The following is a 20,645-nucleotide window of genomic DNA, read 5'->3' as shown; positions in this document are numbered from 1 at the left end:
CAAATGGCAAATAGGGGCTCTGAATAAATAATAGTGAATCCATTCATTCTGTCAACAGGCACTGTGGGTTGCCTGTTACATCCCAGGTGCTACACGAGCAATGAGGATACAGTAGTGAACCAGGCAGACGGTATCTGTGCTTTCATAAAGCTCACATTCTAGAAGAAGAAACAGGTAATAAACAAGTAAATAAGGAAGATAACTACACATTATGGTCAATGTTCTGAAGGAAGTAAGGATATAAATTAGAAATGGGGGAAGAGGATAAAATAAAGCCTACTTCCATTAGAATGATCTAGACCCTAATGAGGTGATAAAAATGAAGTTTTAACAGGGCTCCAAAATGTGAAACAAGTGAAGGACTTCCTTGGCAGCTCAGTGGTTAAAACTTCACCTTCCAATGCAGGGGTGCAGATTCCATCCCTGGTCAGGAAGCTACAATCCTACATGCCTCTGAGTAAAAAATATATATATATACACATACATATGTATATATGTATATGTGTGTGTGTGTATATATATATACATATATATGCATGTATATATATATACATATATATATGTGTGTGTGTATATATATATACATATATATATGTGTGTGTGTGTATATATATAACAGAAGCAATCTTGTAACAAATTCAATAAAGACTTTAAAAAATGGTCCACATCAGGATTTCCCTGGTGGTCCAGTTGTAAAGTGTCAGGAAGCACTTAACAAGAGGCTTCCTGTGTGCTGTTTTGGATCTGTCAGGAACCCTCTGGTCCTTATTGATTCCTGAATATTCAGGAATTAAGAGGAGAGGCACGCCTTCCCCCCTTTCCCGGGGCTGAGGAATCCAGGCATTTCTCATTACGGTGATAAGTGCCCTCTTCCTTTTTATGAGCCATACAGTAAAAGGTGATTGTTTGCAACTCTCTCTTTGATAGGGATCATGTTATGTTTTGTAAGTCTGGAATTTTAATGTTTATCTTTGCTGAGAATAACTACAGTATATATGCCCACACCATGTTGATTAAAACACCATTGCTCCATCAGAGCTTTGGTCCCCATATCTTTCTTTCTTTCTATTCTTTCTGTCTTTCTCTCTCTCTCTCTCTCTCTCTCTCTCTATATATATATATATATATATATATATATATGTATTTCTGGCTAATTCCTTGGAGCGCGGAGGCCCGCTGAGCTCACTTTCTTGCCCAGGCTTCTAAGCCCCTCTCGAGAAGGCGCACCGCGCCTTCACCCACTCGAGAGGGCGCCCGGTGCCTCCGTGCAGCAGCGCGAGCCCTAAGAATAGGACTCTATTGGCTTTCCGCGTGAACCAGGGGACATCAGCCTCTTTCTCTCTCTTACTTTCTTATCGTCGACTCTGGACCACCAGGTTCCGGTCCATTGAAGGACCAACAGTAAAGAATCTGCCTGCCAATACAGGGAACATGACTTCGATTCGCAGTCAGGGAAGATTCCACATGCCTTGGAGCAAGTAAGCCCATGTGCCACAATTACTGAGCCTGCACTCTATAGCCAGTGCTCTGCAACAAGAGAAGCCACTGCAATGAGAAGCCTGTGCCCCACAACAGAGTAGCCCCTGCTCACCACAACTAGAGAGAGCCTGCATGAAGCAGTGAAGACTCAGCGCAGCCAAAACTAAAAAGAAATATTTTTAAAAATGCTTTAGAAAAAGAAGGTCTGCATCAAAAAAAAAAACCTTTAAATTAAAAAAAAAAAAGTTAAGTTTCAGAATAAGACTCCAGATCACTTTACGCAGAATTTATAAAAGGAAATGTCTGTGAACTTAGCACCCTTTAAAGGCTCACAGTCACTGTAAGATTGTAAAAATATTGAGGGTGAGGACAGGTGAGGATGTGTGAGATTTTCTTAGGAGAGCTTTTGTCAAGCTGTGAGCTCCATAGTTTGGAGGTTACTGTCTAAATACAAATCAATTCCAAAAAGTTTCAAAGCCCTCCCTGAGAGTTTGATATATGTTTCCTTCAGTTGGTCATCACCATGGAGTAGGAATGTTCATTTCCTTTGAGAAACCACACTGCCATTCACAAGGATATGTTCCATCAGAAATCAACAGACTGGTATGGTTTACAACATCTGAGTTGTTCAGTCTTGAGCTTTGCGCAGTGGCAGTATTGTAGCCAATGAGGTTTATCCGAGGCACGATAATTGCTAATTGAAAACTGAGTTGTTCAGTCTTGAATAACACAAATTATGGGTCGCCCACGTGTCAACCTAACATGAGCCACATCAAACCTCAGTTCTTTCCACGGTTTCTTTCCCTCCACCTTCTCTATGGTGACGACCAGGCCTCATGTCCTTCCAGCCCAGTGTGTTGGCTATCTCTTATGCACTGCTTCAAATATTCTTGGCCTTACAGTCTTATCCTAATTGTTGCTATGTGCTGTGCTTAGTCGCTCAGTTGTGCCCGACTCTGCAACCACATGGACTGGGACTGTAGCCTGCCAGACTCCTCTGTCCACGGGGATTCTCCAGGAAAGAACACCAGAGTGGGTTGCCATGCCCTTCTCCAGGGGATCTTCCAACCCAGGGATTGCAACCAGCTTATCTGCTGCATCTACCAGCTCAACACAAGCTAAATTGTCAGACTTCTGACCCTACTGGCTCACACCTCTCACTTTTGCCTCAGGACTTCTTTGTCTATGCAACAGCAGACTCCTGCAGGAACTGCCACACACAGATGTATGCTCAACCCAGAAGCTCTGCAGAATTAATGCTTAGTGGGGAAACACTTGACAATAGAGGTCAAAGGCTGGCAGACATAAGCTCCCCACTTCCATTGCTCAGGACAGGGTTTCTGAGAGCATTCCATAAGGCTTCTTAGAACATCCCAAAGATTCAGCAATCATTCACCCCTTGCAATAATCAACTTGATAGCACATATATGTATAGATTCTCCTTTCCTGTTCATTCCTGAGTAAATCACTCACATATCAACCTCGCTTGAGGCTCTGCTTTAGAATTTAAACTAAAACATCAGTGACTCGTTCTCAGCTCCTGATCTCTGAGCAGATGTTTGAGTATCATACATAATATGTATGTGTGATACATATTATCACACACATACATAAGTATACACAAACCCCAAGAAGAAACAGTAATAGACAAGCATAATGAAATCCAAATTCAAATGTAAAATAAGTATTTCTCCCCAAACAAAACCAAAGTCTTCAGAGAACTAGCTTTTAAAATATATATATTTACTCCTTTGGCTGTGCCAAGTCTTAGTTACAGCACTCGGGATCTTCAGTCTTCTTAGGAAGAAGTAGGATTTTCTTCAGTTGTGGCATGTGGAAACTTTAGTTTCAACACGTGGGAATCTAGTTCCCTGACCAGGAATGGAACCCAGGCTCCAAGCATTAGGAGTACGGAGTCTTAGCCACTGGGCCACCAGGGAAGTCCCACAGCTACCTCTTCTAAAGCAATGCCCCTATTTTCATTGCTAAACATACGTGTTTTATTAAAACACGTATATTTAGCCGACTTCAGGGGTTTCTCTAAGAGTCATGGGTGAGAATTTGTTTTGTATTTGCATAACTCAAATCCCTAGAGTTGGTTTTCCCAGTCTGCCCAAATACAAATTTCAAGCCTTCACCTGTCCGGTGACTGAAACTGTTCACCGCTTTTAAATGTTTATTTATTTTGTTCGTCTCTTTTTAAATGGCTAATTTCTTTTTCTTCCTTTCAACGTTTCAGGAAATCTTGGGGCGTCCAATCTCAACCAGGTCACCCTTAGGCAAGTTACATTTTAGATGGTTCAGTCTGAACTTCCAAATTACTTTTGTGTGGTGAGGCTGCTTTAAGATTTACAGGATTCACGGTCAGCTGCAAAGAATACTGGGGAACACAATCTTAATTCAGGGTGGTTTTGTGTCTAGAGAAAAAAATTAGGGGCCCCAATATGATGTAAGAAGAGAAGAATGTCGAACTAGCAGTTTCCGCCACTCCTATCCACCACAGCGGCCCCTCTGCAATCCTAGGCCGAATCTGAAACGCTTAGTACTAAAAGAGAATGTCAGCCCCACCCAATAACAAACCCTCTGGGGGGTAGGGACACAAATACAGTCCTCGCTTTTTAATCAGGGTTCAAGGAGAGGCGGTCGCCGAAACAGTCTCCCAGAGAATTTCTGATACGCTTTCACAAAGTACTAGTCCAAGGAAAGATCCTGTCTGTAGTCTCAGAACCCCTCCCACCTCAGGTTCCCATCCGAAACAGGCATTTCCGGAACTGGCGCGTGGAGGCGGGGGGCTGCCCCGGAAGTGTTTGTCTGTTGTCCTACGTAGGAAAGATGGCGGCGGCGCAAGTTGCGGGTTCCCTGCCTGGGGGGCCGCCGCCAGAGACGCCGGGGGAGCTATCCTTCGAGCCGGGGCGTGGGTTTCGCTGTTTGTCGGCCAGGCTCTGCGCCCTTCGCCCGGATGATAGCAGTTCCGGCCGCACGGAGATCCACCTGCTCTTCGACCAGCTCATCTCCGAGACCTACAGCGAGGGCAGCGGCGTGGCCCCGGAGGTAGGCCCGCTGGCCTGGGCCCCGCCCTTCAGGGACCTCTGCCTGTGGCCTCTTCCCACCCTTGCTTCATGGTGCTTAGTCTCAGACTTGTTTGCCCCCTCCGACCGTGGTACAGTCTCTAGCCTCCTCTTTTTGGAAGACACTGCGGTGTCTGGTAAAGTCGCTTCTTTAAAATTCCAGCTTGCTGACTTGTGCTCTGATAACATCGCAGGTGTCATCTCTGGTGCCGCTTTCCCGTCCCTCCGCTCCCCGCATCCGGAATTCTGTGTGTATAAAATTCCCTACTAGAACGTTCTTCACTTCACCGTGCACAGTTCCAGGGATTTGGGGACATGGTGTTACTAGGTCAATTTTATTGATAAACATACGGACGCTTACAAGGGTCCACTCTAATATTGCTGGCAAAAGGCAGAACTAGAATGAGAACTAAGTCTCAGAGTTTTGGCTATTATCTGTTCCTCCATACTAGTTCCACCCTCTTCCGCCTGTTTAGAAGTACTTTTCCTATATATCATTCACACTCATCAGGCCTTGGATACTAATAACTAAATTTTTTAAACCCTGTCATAAGCTGTCTTCTGGTGCTCACAGGCATCTCAAACTTGACAGTTCTCAAAAATTAGTTCATTGTCTCCATACACCCGCTCCATCCCCAATCTGTCACATGCCCCAACGCATACAAACATACAGAGTGTGCCCAGTCACATAGGGCACAGGTGCAGACACTAGTGTTTCACCTTTCCTTCCTTCCAGATCCTTCCAGTCTGGATTCTTCAGAATCTGTGTAGGAAATGTTTCTCAGTTCCATCCCCTCCTCTGTATTTGCATTGCCAATGCCTTTGGCAAGATGACTTTCCTGGACTGTTCACCAGTCTCCTCTAACTTATGGTCTGTAGCCCGTCTGCAAACCAGTATTTGCTCTCCTGCGAGAGTGGTCTTTTCTTTAGTGGGAAAAGAATCTCATTAGAAAAGTAAAACTCTGACCTGGGAAGATCTTCAGTGCATATTGGTGACTGGCCAAAGCAAAGTTACGGTATGAGACCAATATAGGGTGGGGAGGGCTTGAAAATAAATATACATTTATAGATGCAAAGAGTTCAAAACGAGAGTTTACAATGCAGTAATAACAATGCAGTTTGTGTCACCAGGGAGCAGAGTGGAATTAAGGGAGGAGTCGGAGACTTTTGCTTTATTTGTATCCTTTGTGCCTTTCCAGTCTTCTGCCACTCTTGTTTTTGTGCCCTGTATGCAGTCATTTGAAACTTGCCGTCCCTCAGACAGGTACTGGTGTTTCACACCTACAGGTGTTCCAGACCTGCCCACTGCATTCCATTTGCTTGCATTGTCTTTTCGGCCTTGTCTGGCAGTTGTACTCATCCTTCAGATCATTCTAGGTTCTGTTTAAAAATTGTCTCTACAGGACTTCCCTAATTACTGTTTCCCCATAGAATTTGCAGTTAATTCTTTCAGCACCCAATTCACTTTACTTTTTTGTGAGCAGTATTTCTGTCTCCCTCACTAGATTGTGAGCTCTTTGTGGTTCAGGAATATGTTCATGTTTGGAGCCCAAAGACCTGGCACACTTCCTGGCACAAAGCAGGTGCTCAGAGCCTTTTAGTTCAATAAACATCAAGAGATGAATGAATGGTGTGATTTCCAGATAGTTTCCTTTTTTTAAAAAGAAAAATAGATTTTTTTTTTTAATTTTCCACAGTTTGTTGTGAAATAGATTTTCTAACTGCATTAAATTCATGGAAGTGTCGTTTCTGATTTTCCCGGTGGCATTGCAAATTCAGTTTGCTTACCTTTGCTATTTTTAATTTTGGTGTGTGCTATTATATATGGAATCCTTTCTTAGGTTATTTATTTGTATTGTCTCTACATATGTAGAGACTCTGTGGAGTCCTTGACCGTATAAAAATCATTGATTCTTTTCCTTTTTTTTTAGCACATGCTATTTTTAGGGTGTCATCCTACTCTCTGCCTCAAATTTCATCTTAACTCATTTTGAGTGTGAATGTCACTTTTAGTTTCTCATTTGGCTGTTGGGGCGCCGGTCTTCCCTTGACTAATAGGTGTAGCACCTTTTCATTGTCTTTTTTTTGTTTTTGTAGGATGTCAGTACTCTTCTTGTCCAGGCGTGTCGACTCGTGCCTCTTAATCAGAATCATCTTGTCAGCAAACTGTCTCAGCTTATCCACCATTTGCTTAACACATTACAGGTAATCATGTAGATAACTTTAGAATTCAGATCATGAATTTTGAGAATACGTAACTGTCTTTGAGTTACTACATCTGTGGTAGGAATGATAGGCTGGTCTTTTCAAAAGCTGTGCAAATATGAGAAACAATTGCCTTACTAAGAATTATATCAAAACAAATATAACTGACAAAAAAAAAAAAATCTGCCAATTTGCCCATCAGAGGGATTCCTGTAGGTCTGTTTCAGTAAACCAATATAATTCAAGCCCTCAGACCTTAGAATTTTTCAGGAAAGGTGTATTAATATTTGACCAAAGGTATATCTGAGAATAAATCGAAATATCCCCAACCTCTTTCCTATCAATATTTTTTTCCCTCTCCCAAAGCTACCATTTTTGTCATCTAACCTAAGAAGTTGCTTAGCGGGGGTGGGGCCCCAGATAAAAAGATCCCTGGTATCTTTTTTAGGAATAATTCAAAAATTTAAGCTGTTACTGTAAACTACTACATGAATATTTGAATGTAGTTAGCACAGAACTTATCAACTAACATTATGTAATCTGAGGTGCTTCTGGTTGCAAGAAACAGAAATGCCAACCCAGAATAGCTAAATTTTTTTTTTTAATTATCTCACATCACACGCCCCAAGGAATGCAGCTTTAAGGGCACTTAATAATTAAGAAGCTTTCTGGCATCTTTCCATTCTTCTATGCTAAGTGGATGGGTTGTCCTGAGCTAACATCTCTCACACACATAAGATGCCTAAAATCCAGGAATCCCATGGATAATAAGTAAATAACACCCAGCAGAAGCAAAAGAACTATTTATTTTCTGTCTCTTTTATTTAAGAATTAAGAAGCTTATCCCCCAGACTCTCTAGCAGATTTTCCCTGATACCAGGCTGGAGAGACCTAGGTCGTATTAGGACCCCTCTGTAGCAGTCTAATCAGGGAATGGAATTACCATGAATGGCATAAACCCGGGATTTCAACCCTGACTGCTCATTAGAATCACCTGGAGGACTTCTGCTCCCTAAATGACTTAACAGCATGCAGCTCAATCCTTCGATCAGGGTTTCTCATCTTCAGCACTGTTGATATTTTGGATTGGATGAGTCTGTGTTATGAGGGATTGTCCTGTGCATTGGAAGATGTTTAGTGGCATCCTGGCCTCTACTCACCAGATGCCGGTAGCATCCCTCCAGCTGTGCCAGTCAAGTGTCTACAGACATTGCTGGGTGTTCCCTGGGGGACAGAATCGCCACTGATGGAAAACCACTGTCTTAGCAGAATTGGGATCTACCTCCAGGTCTCCTGTGGGAAAGGTGGACATCCAAATAAGATCAGTTCTCTGCCAGCAAGGAAAGAGGAGATGAGTGCTGCAGGTGGCCAACTGTGTCTGCTACACATGACTTTCTATTCTTTTTTTTTTACACATGACTTTCTAGATGAAATAAGATGGTTTTAGACTTTAGAATTTTTCAGACTAATGTGGTGGCGTCTGAACTTTGGCTATCCTTAGCTATGTGTGCTAAAAGCCGCTTCAGTCGTGTCCGACTCTGTGGACTGTGACCCTATGGATTGTAGCCTGCCAGGCTCCTCTGTCCTTTGGGATTCTCCAGACAAGAATTCTGGAGTGGCTTGCCATTTCCTTCTCCAGGGGATCCTTCCAACCCAGGGATCGAACCTGTGTCCCTGGTATCTCCTGCATTGGCAGTTGGTTTCTTTACCACTAGGACCACCTGGGAAGCCCACATTCTTAGCTATATTATCTTTTTAACACTGACAGTTAGAAAAGTTCCTGATCACGCATGGCACCCACAGCCCTGAACAAGTTTCTGGCATTTGAAGACAGTTTATTTCAGTTGTCCATGAATTGATACTTGGATTAGTGTACTTTACCCAATAAAATCATAAACTCCTTAAGGACAGGAATATGCCATTTCTTCCTGTTAATATTTCCCACGTCATAGCAGAGACATAATAGCTATTTACGAGGCATATTTAGTCACAGTGTGTTTGTCAAGCATTTACTAGGTATAAAGAAACATAGTTGAAACCAGTACAACATTGTAAAAATTAAAAACAAAAAATAAAATTTTTTAAAATTTCTTTTCAGTGGATCAAGACTTAACATCTGTGTATTTACAACTGCCAGTGTCTGGTTAGTTCAAGGAAAAGTTACAAGGACTTTGCCAAGTTCTACTTGGAGTGGAAGGAGTAAAGGGGAATAAGAGAGCAGGCACTGGGGCAGGGAGAAGGTTCTCTCGATCAGACTTTCAAGGTCTTTAAAGCTGATCTTTCTGACAAAAAATAAGGACACATGCGTGCTCTGTCTCTCTTACACAGCTTGATTCAGGTGAGCATTCATGTCTGAAAAGGAATATTTTTTAGAAGTTAGATCATATGTATTTTTTCTCTTGATAGGTGATTGTTGACGAGCAGAACTTGGATTTTCTGTTGGCATATACTATTTCTGCTATTCAGCAGTGCAGTTCCTGGACACATATGCAGATTCTCCAAGCTCTGGCAGCCCTGGTGTACGGCAATGGCTCAAAGTGTCAGAAGGTGAACTGTGTTCTGTCTTTCCTTTGAAAGGTTGGGGGCACAGACTCTAAACCCACAGGCATGTATTCAGATTTCTCTCCTGCCATCACTTAAATGTGTAACCTTGAGTAACCCTTACTCAGTCACTCTGAGCCTTGTTTCTCCATGTGTAAAATAGTTCCTCGGAGGATAAAGTCTCACTTGTAAAGTGCTTGGGACTTGGTACATATCAATCGTTATTATCATTACCTTTCATCTATTCAGCCAAGCCAAGACGAGAGAGCTTCAGCAGCAGCCTTGGCTGAGAGTACTAATCCTTACTGGTGTTTTTTGGCATATTTTTGTATGCCTGTCTGAAGAATTTACCTAGCAACTAGTCTTTTGGTACTTAAATTTCCTTTAGTTGAAAAAAAAATGAAATATGTTTAAAAAATAATATTTTCCTAGCAGCTTTTCTTTGGCCAACATTTGCTGTGATTTTGTTTCAGTACCTTCCAGACTTGCTTGGCAAGAGTGGACTCTTGATGAAGTTGAGCGACTTGGCTCAGTCAGACCCTGAAGTTAGGAGAGCTGCAGTGCATTGTATGGCAAACTTATGTCTCAGGTATGTGGATTCAATCAGATTTCCCAAACTGTGATAAGATAGGGCCTCTCATGGGCCCTTTGTAGGTGATTCAATCTGTCTGAAGCCAGAGCCAACTTAGCAAAATAATCTACATTGCATTTCTCATGCTCTTTGCTAATAAGATCATCTTAAGTTGTTTATTTTTGGTTTTAACATTGCTTGTAAAGAAAGCTCATAAAGAAAGGAAAAAATAGACTAGGGCCTTATTTCTAAAATATGGTGAAAGTGGTAATACATGCAGTATGTCAAGGGTTTGTTTTTCTGTTGGCATAAATTGTAACATATTAAATCTTTTAGAAGGATATATTCATACAAATTTAAGCTTTGGTGAGATATATCTGCCACGGCCAATTTATTCAAAGAAAATAGAACCGATACCAGCTTCCCAGTTCTGGATTCATGCAATAGAAAGTGAGCGACCCAAGCTTGAACTGATGTGTAATATCTTGTCCCCACATTGCCGTATTGTCCAGTGGCTCAGGAGGCAGGTCCAGCAGTGTGAGTCTAGCTGGACATCTGCATTATTTCCCTCTAAGTTCCCTCTAAGAACTGAAAAGCAGAATAAAAAAGATTTCTCTTTCTACATACTTGTTTCACTACAAACTTCTATAACTTTTCCCTGTGGAAACCATTCTTCTTCCTGTTCATTCCAGCCTTGTGCCTGTCCACAGCAGTAGTCCAAAGTGCATAATCTTCTGTAATACAGTTTGACTCAGGGTATATCCCAGTTCCATTAGTGTTACTGTTACTCTTTTGCAAGCCCTGTTTCAGAGGCAGCTGCCTTTTGAGTTGCTTCCTCTGTATGTTCTAGTGTGCCCGGACAGCCGTACTTGGAGGAGCCCTACCAAAATATCTGCTTCCAAGTTTTCTTGACCACTTTACAGTCTCCAAAATCGTCTGACATGGATGACATCACGTTCTGCATGGTGGGTGAGACTACCTCTAATCCTGTGACGGTTACTGATGTGTCTAGAAGCAGCAGTAGATGAAAGCTGCTATTAAGAGTTTTAATTTGGTTGCTATATTGGTTTTTGTCTAGAGATATATGCATAAGGGGAATGTTTATAACCTAAAAAGACTGAAATCATCTTTCAGATTTAAATCATAAGAAATTGTTTTTTTTGTTTTGTTTTGCCATTGTTTTTTGTTTTGCAGTTCTAAGTTCTTAAAACTACTTTTCCGCTCCTGACTTTAAAAGCTGTACAGTTTCAGACTAGTAACTGTCTTTTAGATAGAAGGGAAAGGGGTGGATTTCAACAAAATCTGCAATATTTTATTTCTTTTTTAAAAAGTCTGATGCAAAGATGATATTTTATTAACGTGATTTAAATTCAGTAACACTTCAAAAATTATAGATCAAAGATGGTGAAAATTTTCTTACATAAAGTCTGCTTAGATATAACTACTGGGAGCAATTTGTTCTCCATGCCCCCAGGTTTGGTTTTGTTTTTGTCTTTTTTTTTTCTATATTTCTAAAAAATGAGCATATTTTAAATTTTTAAATGGGATCATATTTAGTGTGCTGTTTTGCAGCTCTCCTTTTTAAAGTTACTCTTGAACATCTTTTTGGTACCTGTTGATGTATCTCATGCTTTGCAACTGCTATGGCTGGGAGACCTTGGCAAGATCTTGAGCCTGTGTGTTCTTCATCTCTGGAATGGGACAAAGGTTATAGCTACCTTGCAGAGGTCTTATGAGGTCTATATGACCTAAAAGCATTTAAAATGCTTGGGAATGTGCTTGCTGTTATTGTTAAGTTTCATATGTAGCAGAGGGTTAGCTTCTTAAGTAATAATTGTCATAACTGATGGGAATGAAAGTTTTTTTCAGCATTTCTACAACTTTAAACAAGGGTACAGTTCATATCCTCTCCCTGTAGAGAGTTTTTCTTAAGTACAGAATCCTATAAATGAGATTACTGGCCAAAAAGTTAATTCTGATCAGAATTGCCCTCTAGAATCCTGTTCCCACATGCATTCCTTTGCTTTTAAAAGCTGCTGTTAAAAAAAATAAGATAAAAGAGCTCCCGTGGTTACCACATGATAAAAGAAAATTCCTGTTTCTGGTCTCTGCCGCCACATTTTTATTCCTATCATATTCTTCCCACTAAACATCTTTCTTTTTTCCTTGCTCACCGTTAGTATATGCTGGGTTAGGAGCATGTACAAAAAGACTACTCATACTCAATAAAAGCACTCTGCTTCTTTTCCATCCTACAAAGTGCTAGAAAGTTGATCCCTGGACAACCAAATTTCATTTACCTTTTAACTTTTTCTCCTTTACCCCCCTAGTTGTTACAAAATGCCTTAAAAGGTATACAGTCTCTCCTAAACGGTGGGAAGATGAAACTGACCCAGACTGATGAGCTGGGAGCTCTTCTAGCTGTGCTGAAGGTAAGGCGTTGCCTCTTTAAACCCGAGGTCCTCACTGCGGTTAGTGTCTCTCCTGTTTACACCTCAGGTGTAAGGACCACTTTACATCATCACTCCAGAGCTAGCTTAGAATATCATATTTTAAGAAAGAAAAATAAAATGTTTGTATTCAAACATATTTAAAATTAAGAACTGAAAAGAATAAATCTTGCTTTAGTAGGTTTATCAAAATTCTAAAATTTTATCAGGAATAGTTATGAGGTATGATCTGTAGATTATTTTAGATTATCTTGAATCTGTTTGGACTTGGAAGAAGAACCAGATATTCTCCTTGCCTTTAGCTCCCATGTAGTAGGCAGGCCAGTCAAGATGTGTTTCATTAGGGGGACTTCCCGGCAGTAGAGCAGTTAGGATTCCAGTGCAAGGGGGCCCAAATTCCCTTCCTGACTGGGAAACTAGGACCCTGCATGCCGTGAGGTGCTGCCAGAAAGAAAAAGACGTGTGTCATTAGGCTGTCTGCCTTTGGCTTCTGAGCCTGCCGGTCAGTGGTTAGGTCAGGTCAGCGTCTCTGAGGATCCAGCTGTCTTCATTTCATCTGGGAAATAGTAAGAACTTTGTGGTGGTCTTAGATCAAAGCCACGTATGGTAACTTAGCTTTATCATGACTGAAATTTTGATTTTTTTCCTGTGCCATCTCCCTGGCTTCCAAATACATAGCTAGATTTGGATATGGATATGAGAGATGGGGTTAAACAATTACAGATAAAATAATTAGGTAAAACTGATTGGATATGTTTTTTAAATTAATAAATAAAAGTGATAATAAATAAATGAAAATGTAAAGTTAAACCTAGCCAAACCAAGATCCCTCTGGACTAGATGAGATTAAACTCCTCTTTAAGCTCTGAACCTTCAGGTTATCTATTTTCTGTCTCATTTTAGTTTCCTTTGTAAAGCTTTTAAACATCAATCTGTTCATCTGTGTGATTCAGAATATGATGAATAACCTTGTTTTATGATTCATTTTGTGTGTGTGTCTCCTTAATCTTTATTAGAAATCCATGTTCCATGGACTCCCTGGACTAAACATAGAGATGCCCACTGTGTTGTACCCCACTCCGCTTCCTCAGTACGATGGACGACCGCCCAACCAGCCTCAGCAGTCAGAGTCCAGCACTTCTTGCCCGGTTGTGGTACACTTACGTCTGTTTAGATTTAAGCTATGGATTGTTTTTAATTGCTTGCTCTATGTGTTTTCTATGATTTGCATCACTGCTGTGCCAAGGCTCACCTTGAATTTTATTTCAGCTTAGGATGTTTAGCATAGTAAGTTTAAATTCATCCAATGGCTAAAAATACCAGTTAGAGCATCTTAATGCTTCTGAGTGGTTTAGGCAGTGTAACAGCTATAAAAACGGGCACTCACTTTATACCCGTGGCCAGTCATCCTGATCCTTCAAGTTCTGAGGACCGCAGCTCAGCAGGCATTCTCTCTGAAAGGCTGGCTGGAAACCATTATAGGCCTGTGTTGCTGCTGTCAGACTTCTCGGTCTTTCCAGACAGCTGCCACTTCCCTCACGTTTCTGTTGGAGAACCGTACAGATACACGGCCTAGGTGTTGCACCTAAAAGTGTAATACCAGAGAAATGCTTGTAATTAGAAATTCTTTCACTCATTCACTTACTCAACATTTACTGTTACATCTAAGCATCAGGAACATTGACTCTGGTTTTAGGAATTTGAGGGAGAAGGTGAAGGTGGGTAAGTAAATAACCATATTGCAGTCTTATGATTTCTTTCATCAGAATATCCCCAGGGTATTCCAGGGGCACATTCAGGGCAACCAATAGACGAGTAAGGAGAGCTTTTTTAAAAAACAGAGTGGCTCTCCTGAGCCTCAGGAATGAGTACAGAGAAGGAAGGAGAGTGTTTTTTCCCCGAGAGAGCAATGGGTAACAACCATGGGGAATGTGAATGCATGCAGCCTATTTATTAACCAGTGGGCTAGAGTGTCAGGTATGCGGAGGGGAAGGTGGGGCAGGTATGTAGCAGAGGCCAAATCATAAGGGTCTTTCAACCGTGTGCTAAGGAGGTCGGGTTTTTATCTTATAGGTGGTGGAAATGAAGAATCTTATATAGGGGAGTGATACGATCAGACTTACATTTCAGAAAAATCTTTGTGGTAGCGAGCAAAAGGGTAAGAAGTCTGGAGCCACAGTAATAATCCAAGGTAGAAGTGATGAGGTTAGGGACCTTGAGCATGCAGAGGAGGGCACAGATCCCAAAGACCTTTAGATGTCTGAAAGAAGGAAGTAGAAGAAAGGAAGAAATTGGTGTTTACATTGTATTTACAAAGCCCCAGTGCCCTAAAACATGGACTGTATGTAATGGAGTCATGTTTCTCCTAGGCATCTAGCGTGATAGTAGCTGTGTATCCTGTTGGGAGAACTGAGAAGACAGTCACCCACGTTATTTTGTGTAGACCTCAGTCTCTTGCAGAACCTCTGTTGAGAAGCCTGAATGCTTTCACAGCCATGCAAGGAAGGTGGTGTTAGCCTATACTTAAAACAGATGAGGACGGGCAAGCTCAGCGAGGCTAAGTGATTTGCCCAGGGTCACAGAGAGAATTTAAACCCAGGTGACACGTTTTGCTCTGTCCCATGCATTTCATACCTTGTTTCTTATAGTCCAGTAAGGTCCAGGTATGTCAGCACTTAGCGTAGTGCCTGACGCAGAGACTGTTGAGTAAGTGCCGCTTTTTTCTCTTCTCCTCTTCTTTATCCATACTACATGTTGGGGACATACTTAGTAATTATCAAATGAGAAGTTACCAATAGCTATCATGTATATGTTTTCATTTGCTCCTAAAATCAGAATAAAAAGAAAAAATCAAAAGTAAAAGCGAAGAAAATCCAGCAAGGAGAGGAGGAGGAGGAGGAGTCCAGTGGTGAAAGAGAAGTAGCCCCAGCCACTGGCCCAGGCAGACTGAACCTGCACAGAGGGGACGCTCAGGGCCCCTGTTCCCCAGGCGCTCAGAGTCTGCCCTTAGCTGGAAGTGGAGCTGCAGGAAAAGACCGGGTCTCTTCACCCCTCAGCTCTTCCGGTTGGAGGAGGGTCAGCAGTAGTGAGTCAGACTATTCTGATGCTGAAGGAGGCATGCAGAGTAAAGTGAGGTAGTAGTATTTTGTTATATTTTTATGCTTTATATTCTGAGTTGAGTGTATAAGCTCATAACCTTACTTTAAAGTCTGTCGCATGTGCTGTTGCTTGAAGATTCTCATCTGTGTGCGATTTTGCGTTACTCTGCAGTTTGCATTGTTCTCTCCTCCGGCTTTGTCCATAGGGTTCCTCTGCCTGAGTTTATTTTTTCTCTTACTTGTTTTGCCTCTTGCCTTACTAACCACTACTCATCTTCTATGTGAGCTCAAAGTCACGCTCTGAAAAGCCTTTTCTGACTCCCTATTCCAGTCACTCCCTTCTATGACTGTCTCTGATTACTGTGCTGCAGTCTCTTTAACTGTCTTTCTTTGCTATAATAAGCTTGTCAAGGGCAGGAGCTTTGTTTCTGTCTGCCAGCCTCAGCACAGTGCCTGGCACGTGCTTAGGTATTTATTCTCAGTGCTTGTCTGTTGGATGAGTGGGTACTCTGCAGTATCTCGTATTGTATACTAATTCCTAATATCAAAATGTTGCCCTCTTACTTGCTAGCTAGTAGTTTTTTTTAAATTATCGACCTTATTAACTTGTTGTGTAAACGAATTGCTTTAACATGTTTTGACCACATTTTGAAATAATTTAAAAAATATGTTGGCATCAGACTGTGCAATGCTGAATTTCTCACTGTGTCATTTGAGTTGCCTTTAAAAAATAGCATTTCATGCTCATGTTTTTAAAAGCAATTAAAAGACTTTTTTCTTCCTTCTTTTGATTGTTAAAGGTCTTACCAAGCCAAAGTTCGCCAAGGAGCATTAGCGTGTTTTCTTTCTACTATAAAATCAGTAGAAAAAAAAGTTCTGTACGGCTACTGGTCAGCCTTTGTTCCTGACACACCAGAGCTTGGAGGCCCCCAGTCTGTGTCCCTGATGACCCTCACGTTAAAAGATCCTTCTCCAAAGGTAAGAGCGTTCACATTCTGAGTGTTACAGCCAGGAAGGCTTCACAAGGCTTTGTTCCCTCTGCCCCATCTGATCCTATCACAGAACAAGGCTCTTACTAACACTGACCCAAGTCCTGACTTGAGAACTGCTTGATGGGCAGGGGGGTAGGAGGGTAGGGCTTACGTGACCGTCAGGTCGAGGGAGACCATGCTGAGGTCTCCTGCCCCAGGGCCGGCTTGAAGCGTGAGGCGCTGAGTTACTGCTTCAGTGTTGTCTCTGAGCTGCACTGAAGCAGCTATGCTTCCGTTTCTTTTATGAAAGTGCTGCCACGGTGTTTACAATAGAAAAAAAATTCAAAATGGCTTATATACTCACTGGAATATCATGATATATAGTGGTTATGAAAGATATGTAAGGCTGGGGAATGTGGATGATGTCTTATGAAAGTATTGGATAGAAAATTTTATGATCCCAACGTGGTTTTTTTTCTTCCAACTTTTCCGTATTTTTCAAATCCTATGTAATAAATAGTAATACATATTTTAATAGAAAAACTTGTTTTTAAAAAAGAAGAAAATTTAATTTGGCAGTCGTGGATAACTACAGCAAGGTAGCTATGGCTGATCAGATACTTGCCTCTTCTTGGATATGTTAACTCTTCTCTGGAAGTTAGCTTTTTACCCAAATAAGGAAAGTTGTCTGCTGTTCAGATTCCCCTTACGATAATGAACATTAAAAAGTCATGCTGAATGGTATCTCGTGTCCTCAGGTTGGTTAAACCTATGTTTTCAAAGTAAATAGTTTTAAGGAGGTCAATAGTAGTGTTTCTTTTCTGTTTTTAGAATTTTTCCCTTAAAAGTAAGGAGGAGGGCTAGCAATTCATAATACATTGGAACTCCCTGTGATCATCTCCTTGATTAGCTAATTACTATATAAGAAAACTTCTAAACAACTCTTTGACATTTTTTATAGGGTGAAGAAAAATAAACTAGCCTCAGTTATGAACACAAAAAAATGTTTTGTAGGGTAATTTCAAATGCTCTATATACTAAATAGTTAAACTGGTAAAAATGTTTCCGACTGACTGAGTCATTAACAAATGAGAATCTGGGAGGAAAATGGAAAATGATGGTGGCAAATAAATAACTAATGAGGCATTCTAGTAATTGGAAGGAAAACTGCTTTAAAAATTGAAGAAATATATATGTATTTATATTTTTGAAGACCCCCCAGCTGGAGGGAACTGCAGTAAATAGCTGAGAATATGGAGGAGAAAGTAGGTTGACATAATTTTCATGATATTTATATCTTTATTATTTTTGAAATGTTTAATGATAGTAAGAAGTGTTTTATCAGTGAGAGAGGCTTTTTGGAAAGACTGCTAGAAAGTTATGTGTGAAAATTAAAAGTACTAGTTCATGTCATTGGAATGGAACAGCATTCTGGATTGATCAGAGCTAGGTTTAAAGGTGCAGCCATGTGTAAAAGCTGAGTGGTCATCTTCTCGGGTGCTTGTTGAGTATAGAGTTGGAGAGCATAGACTGAAGCTTCTCTTAGCCAGGATGAAACATGACAGGAGAGTTAGCATCATATCTTCTCCTGAAGTCCACACTGATGATGGTTTGGAGTTCATGGCAGCTCTAATCTAAACCTGTGGTAGATGCAGTTGGAAGCACAGTTGTCACTGACATACTGAGAAATTTTTTATGTGTAATTTTATTTATTTACTTTGGCTGTACTGGGGCTTCTTCGCTTTGTGGACTTTTCTCTAGCTGCAGTGAGTGGGGGCTGTTCTCTCGCTGGGGTGCACAGGTGGCATCTCTCGTTGCAGAGCATGGGCTCTAGGGTGCAGGCTCGACAATGTGGTGCACGGGCCTGTGGGATCATGCGGGACCAGGATGTGGACCGAACTGCCTCCTGCAGTGGCGGGTGGCTTCTTTACCACTGAGCCGCCAGGGAAGCCCCTCACTGACATTCTTTTGTTTTCACCGGTGATAGTCAGGAATGCTTTTTCCCAGTTAGGAAGCAAAGTTAATTGAGCTGAAAACTTTTTATTTTGAATATTAGTTTCTTTTTACAGCTTGGCTTTTAATTTTGTTTTGTTGGCGAGCTCTTGAAATTGTAGATTTTTATTACATTTTAAAGAAATGGCAGTTTCTTTAGCACAACATCTACCTTTTTCAGTTAAGACCAGCCAGTCCTCTAATCAGAGGGTTGGCAGACTACAGCCAATGGGTTGAATCTGGCTCACTACCAGATTTTGTATGATCTATGAGCTAAGTGGTTTTTAATGCTTTAATTTTTTTTAACGAAAGGAATATTTTGTGACATGCAAAAATTGTATGAAATTTAGATTTCACTGTCCAAAAGAAAAATTTTATTTGAAAACAGCCACATTTATTTATTTATACAGTGTCTGTGCTGCCATAGCAGAGTTGAGTGGTTGCAACAGAGACTCTGTGGTGTGCAAAATCTAGAATATAAAATTTGTAATACTGGCCCTTTACAGAAAAATTTTGGTAGCCCCTTATCTAAGTTCTTGGATCAGCTGACTTGTGCTTGAGGTCTCCTTCTCTCTCCCCCAGCTACACACACACACACACACACCACTGTCCTCATACATTGTCAGCTTCCTAACTTTCTTAAAGTGATTATGCTGTACTGTAAATTTGTTCTCACAGCAATAAAACTTTGGTTTTTTGTTTATGATTCTACTCTGTAAAAGGCATGTAGAAATGATTTATTTCGACTTAACTCCTGAACAACAACAGCAATTTGAAGATAACATAGTTGAAGATTTTCTGGAAAACCTTTTTCACACCAAACTCCAATGTGCTTCTTATTGAGTAAATATGTAGATTAGATCCTAAAGTTATAATGTTGATTCCTTGCTTTTTAAAAGTCTTTTTAATTGGCATTTTGGGGTGAGCTGGCCAAAGAGGGTACAGTACTGTTTCATTAGTAGTCCTGCATTTATCACCTACATTCCATTTTGGTTAACTTTGGTTTTCTTTCCATTTATTTTCTCCTTTCTGATTTTTAATACTGCAGAATCATCAGAGTACCAATTAAAAGTAATTAACTTTATAAAGAAAATCTTGATGCTAAAGCACTATTCCTGACAGATAAACAGCAGTCCACTGACAGAGGTGCACATATTTTCCTTTCTATCCGTAAGGTTACATTTAATAGTATTTCTTTGAGTATCAAAGGTTTTTATTGCAGGTAGTGTTATTTTCTGTACCTAAGAATACTTCTGAAAGTTGGTCATGAATGGTGTCTGCCAAGCTGAGTATGCATGGAGTTCAAATATCCTATTTAATTAACATTGAGCGCTCATGGATGATTTAGGGTAGAATGTAAAGCAGAACGTCCTCAGGAACTTTGATATGAAACAGATTGTAGATGAGTCTATCTTTTTCTACCCCACAGGCTGTTGACTTATCTCTTGTCCATTGGCTTTATACTTGACTAAACTAGGCTTCTCGTCCTTAAGTTATTTTCATGCTCGTGATTTCAGGTTTTTATACTACGGTATAGTTTAGATTTATTCCCTACAGTAAGAAAACCTTACAGCAATGTGATTTAAAGTTCTTTTTTTTTTTAAGTGAGGGTAGGGAATGAGAGTGCAAGTGCCTTAGTCCACAGCTACTTTTAGGACCTGATAGAAATTGCATTGCCTTTCTTCATCTAATTAAAATGATCTAAATACTTTGAAAATGAGAAGTGTATATATAGGAAGAAGGGGATTTGACTCCTGATTTTTAACTCACTGATGTGAATCCTCCTGAAATTTCAGACACGTGCCTGTGCCCTGCAAGTTTTATCTGCCATCTTGGAAGGCTCAAAGCAGTTTCTTTCCATTGCTGAAGATACCAGTGACCACAAAAGGGCTTTCACTCCCTTTTCCGTAATGATCGCTTCCAGCATTAAAGAGTTGCACAGATGTCTTTTGTTAGCTTTGGTGGCGGAATCATCCTCACAGACCCTCACTCAGATAATTAAGGTAAATGTGCCAAGATATCAGTGAGTTGGCAGAAGCAGTTTCTCTATTTCAGTTTTGTGTAATGTTTATATTGCCCACAAATAAATTGACTTAAGAATATAAGTAATTTTATTACAGATAACCTGATTGGAAGTCTGTTCTTCCTACTTGTCTGATCACAGCTACGCTCTTTGTATGTCCAAATAAATGATTTACTAAGACAATTCCTTTAAGTTGTACCAAGTGCCCTTTTCCCTTTAAAAAAGGAAAAGAAAAAAAGACTGATTT

The 20,645-nt window shown here is 40.7% G+C and overlaps 1 protein-coding gene and 1 pseudogene across 3 annotated transcripts in view; both read left to right on the top strand.

Annotated features, from left to right (window-relative positions):
* The first annotated feature begins 2,116 nt into the window (after positions 1-2,116).
* LOC139039352 (U4 spliceosomal RNA) lies at positions 2,117-2,232 on the top strand (annotated as a pseudogene).
* A 2,069-nt stretch (positions 2,233-4,301) lies between these two features.
* HEATR6 (HEAT repeat containing 6) overlaps positions 4,302-20,645 on the top strand; it is a 30,774-nt gene continuing 14,430 nt past the window's right edge. The window contains exons 1-10 of one of the 3 annotated variants that reach the window (XM_070478650.1): positions 4,302-4,530; positions 6,645-6,752; positions 9,159-9,299; positions 9,767-9,882; positions 10,715-10,829; positions 12,195-12,296; positions 13,331-13,462; positions 15,150-15,448; positions 16,213-16,390; positions 20,172-20,378. In XM_070478650.1, the coding sequence (XP_070334751.1) occupies positions 4,312-4,530; positions 6,645-6,752; positions 9,159-9,299; positions 9,767-9,882; positions 10,715-10,829; positions 12,195-12,296; positions 13,331-13,462; positions 15,150-15,448; positions 16,213-16,390; positions 20,172-20,378 (1,617 nt within the window). In that variant the 5' untranslated portion in view covers positions 4,302-4,311. Of the gene's footprint in view, positions 4,531-6,644; positions 6,753-9,158; positions 9,300-9,766; positions 9,883-10,714; positions 10,830-12,194; positions 12,297-13,330; positions 13,469-15,149; positions 15,449-16,212; positions 16,391-20,171; positions 20,379-20,645 lie in introns of all 3 variants that reach the window. The other 2 variants (XM_020885160.2, XM_070478651.1) reach the window with 2 other exon arrangements.

Source organism: Odocoileus virginianus, chromosome 17, assembly GCF_023699985.2.
Source record: "Odocoileus virginianus isolate 20LAN1187 ecotype Illinois chromosome 17, Ovbor_1.2, whole genome shotgun sequence".
Lineage (NCBI taxonomy): Eukaryota > Metazoa > Chordata > Mammalia > Artiodactyla > Cervidae > Odocoileus > Odocoileus virginianus.
This window is presented reverse-complemented; position numbering and strand designations above follow the sequence as displayed.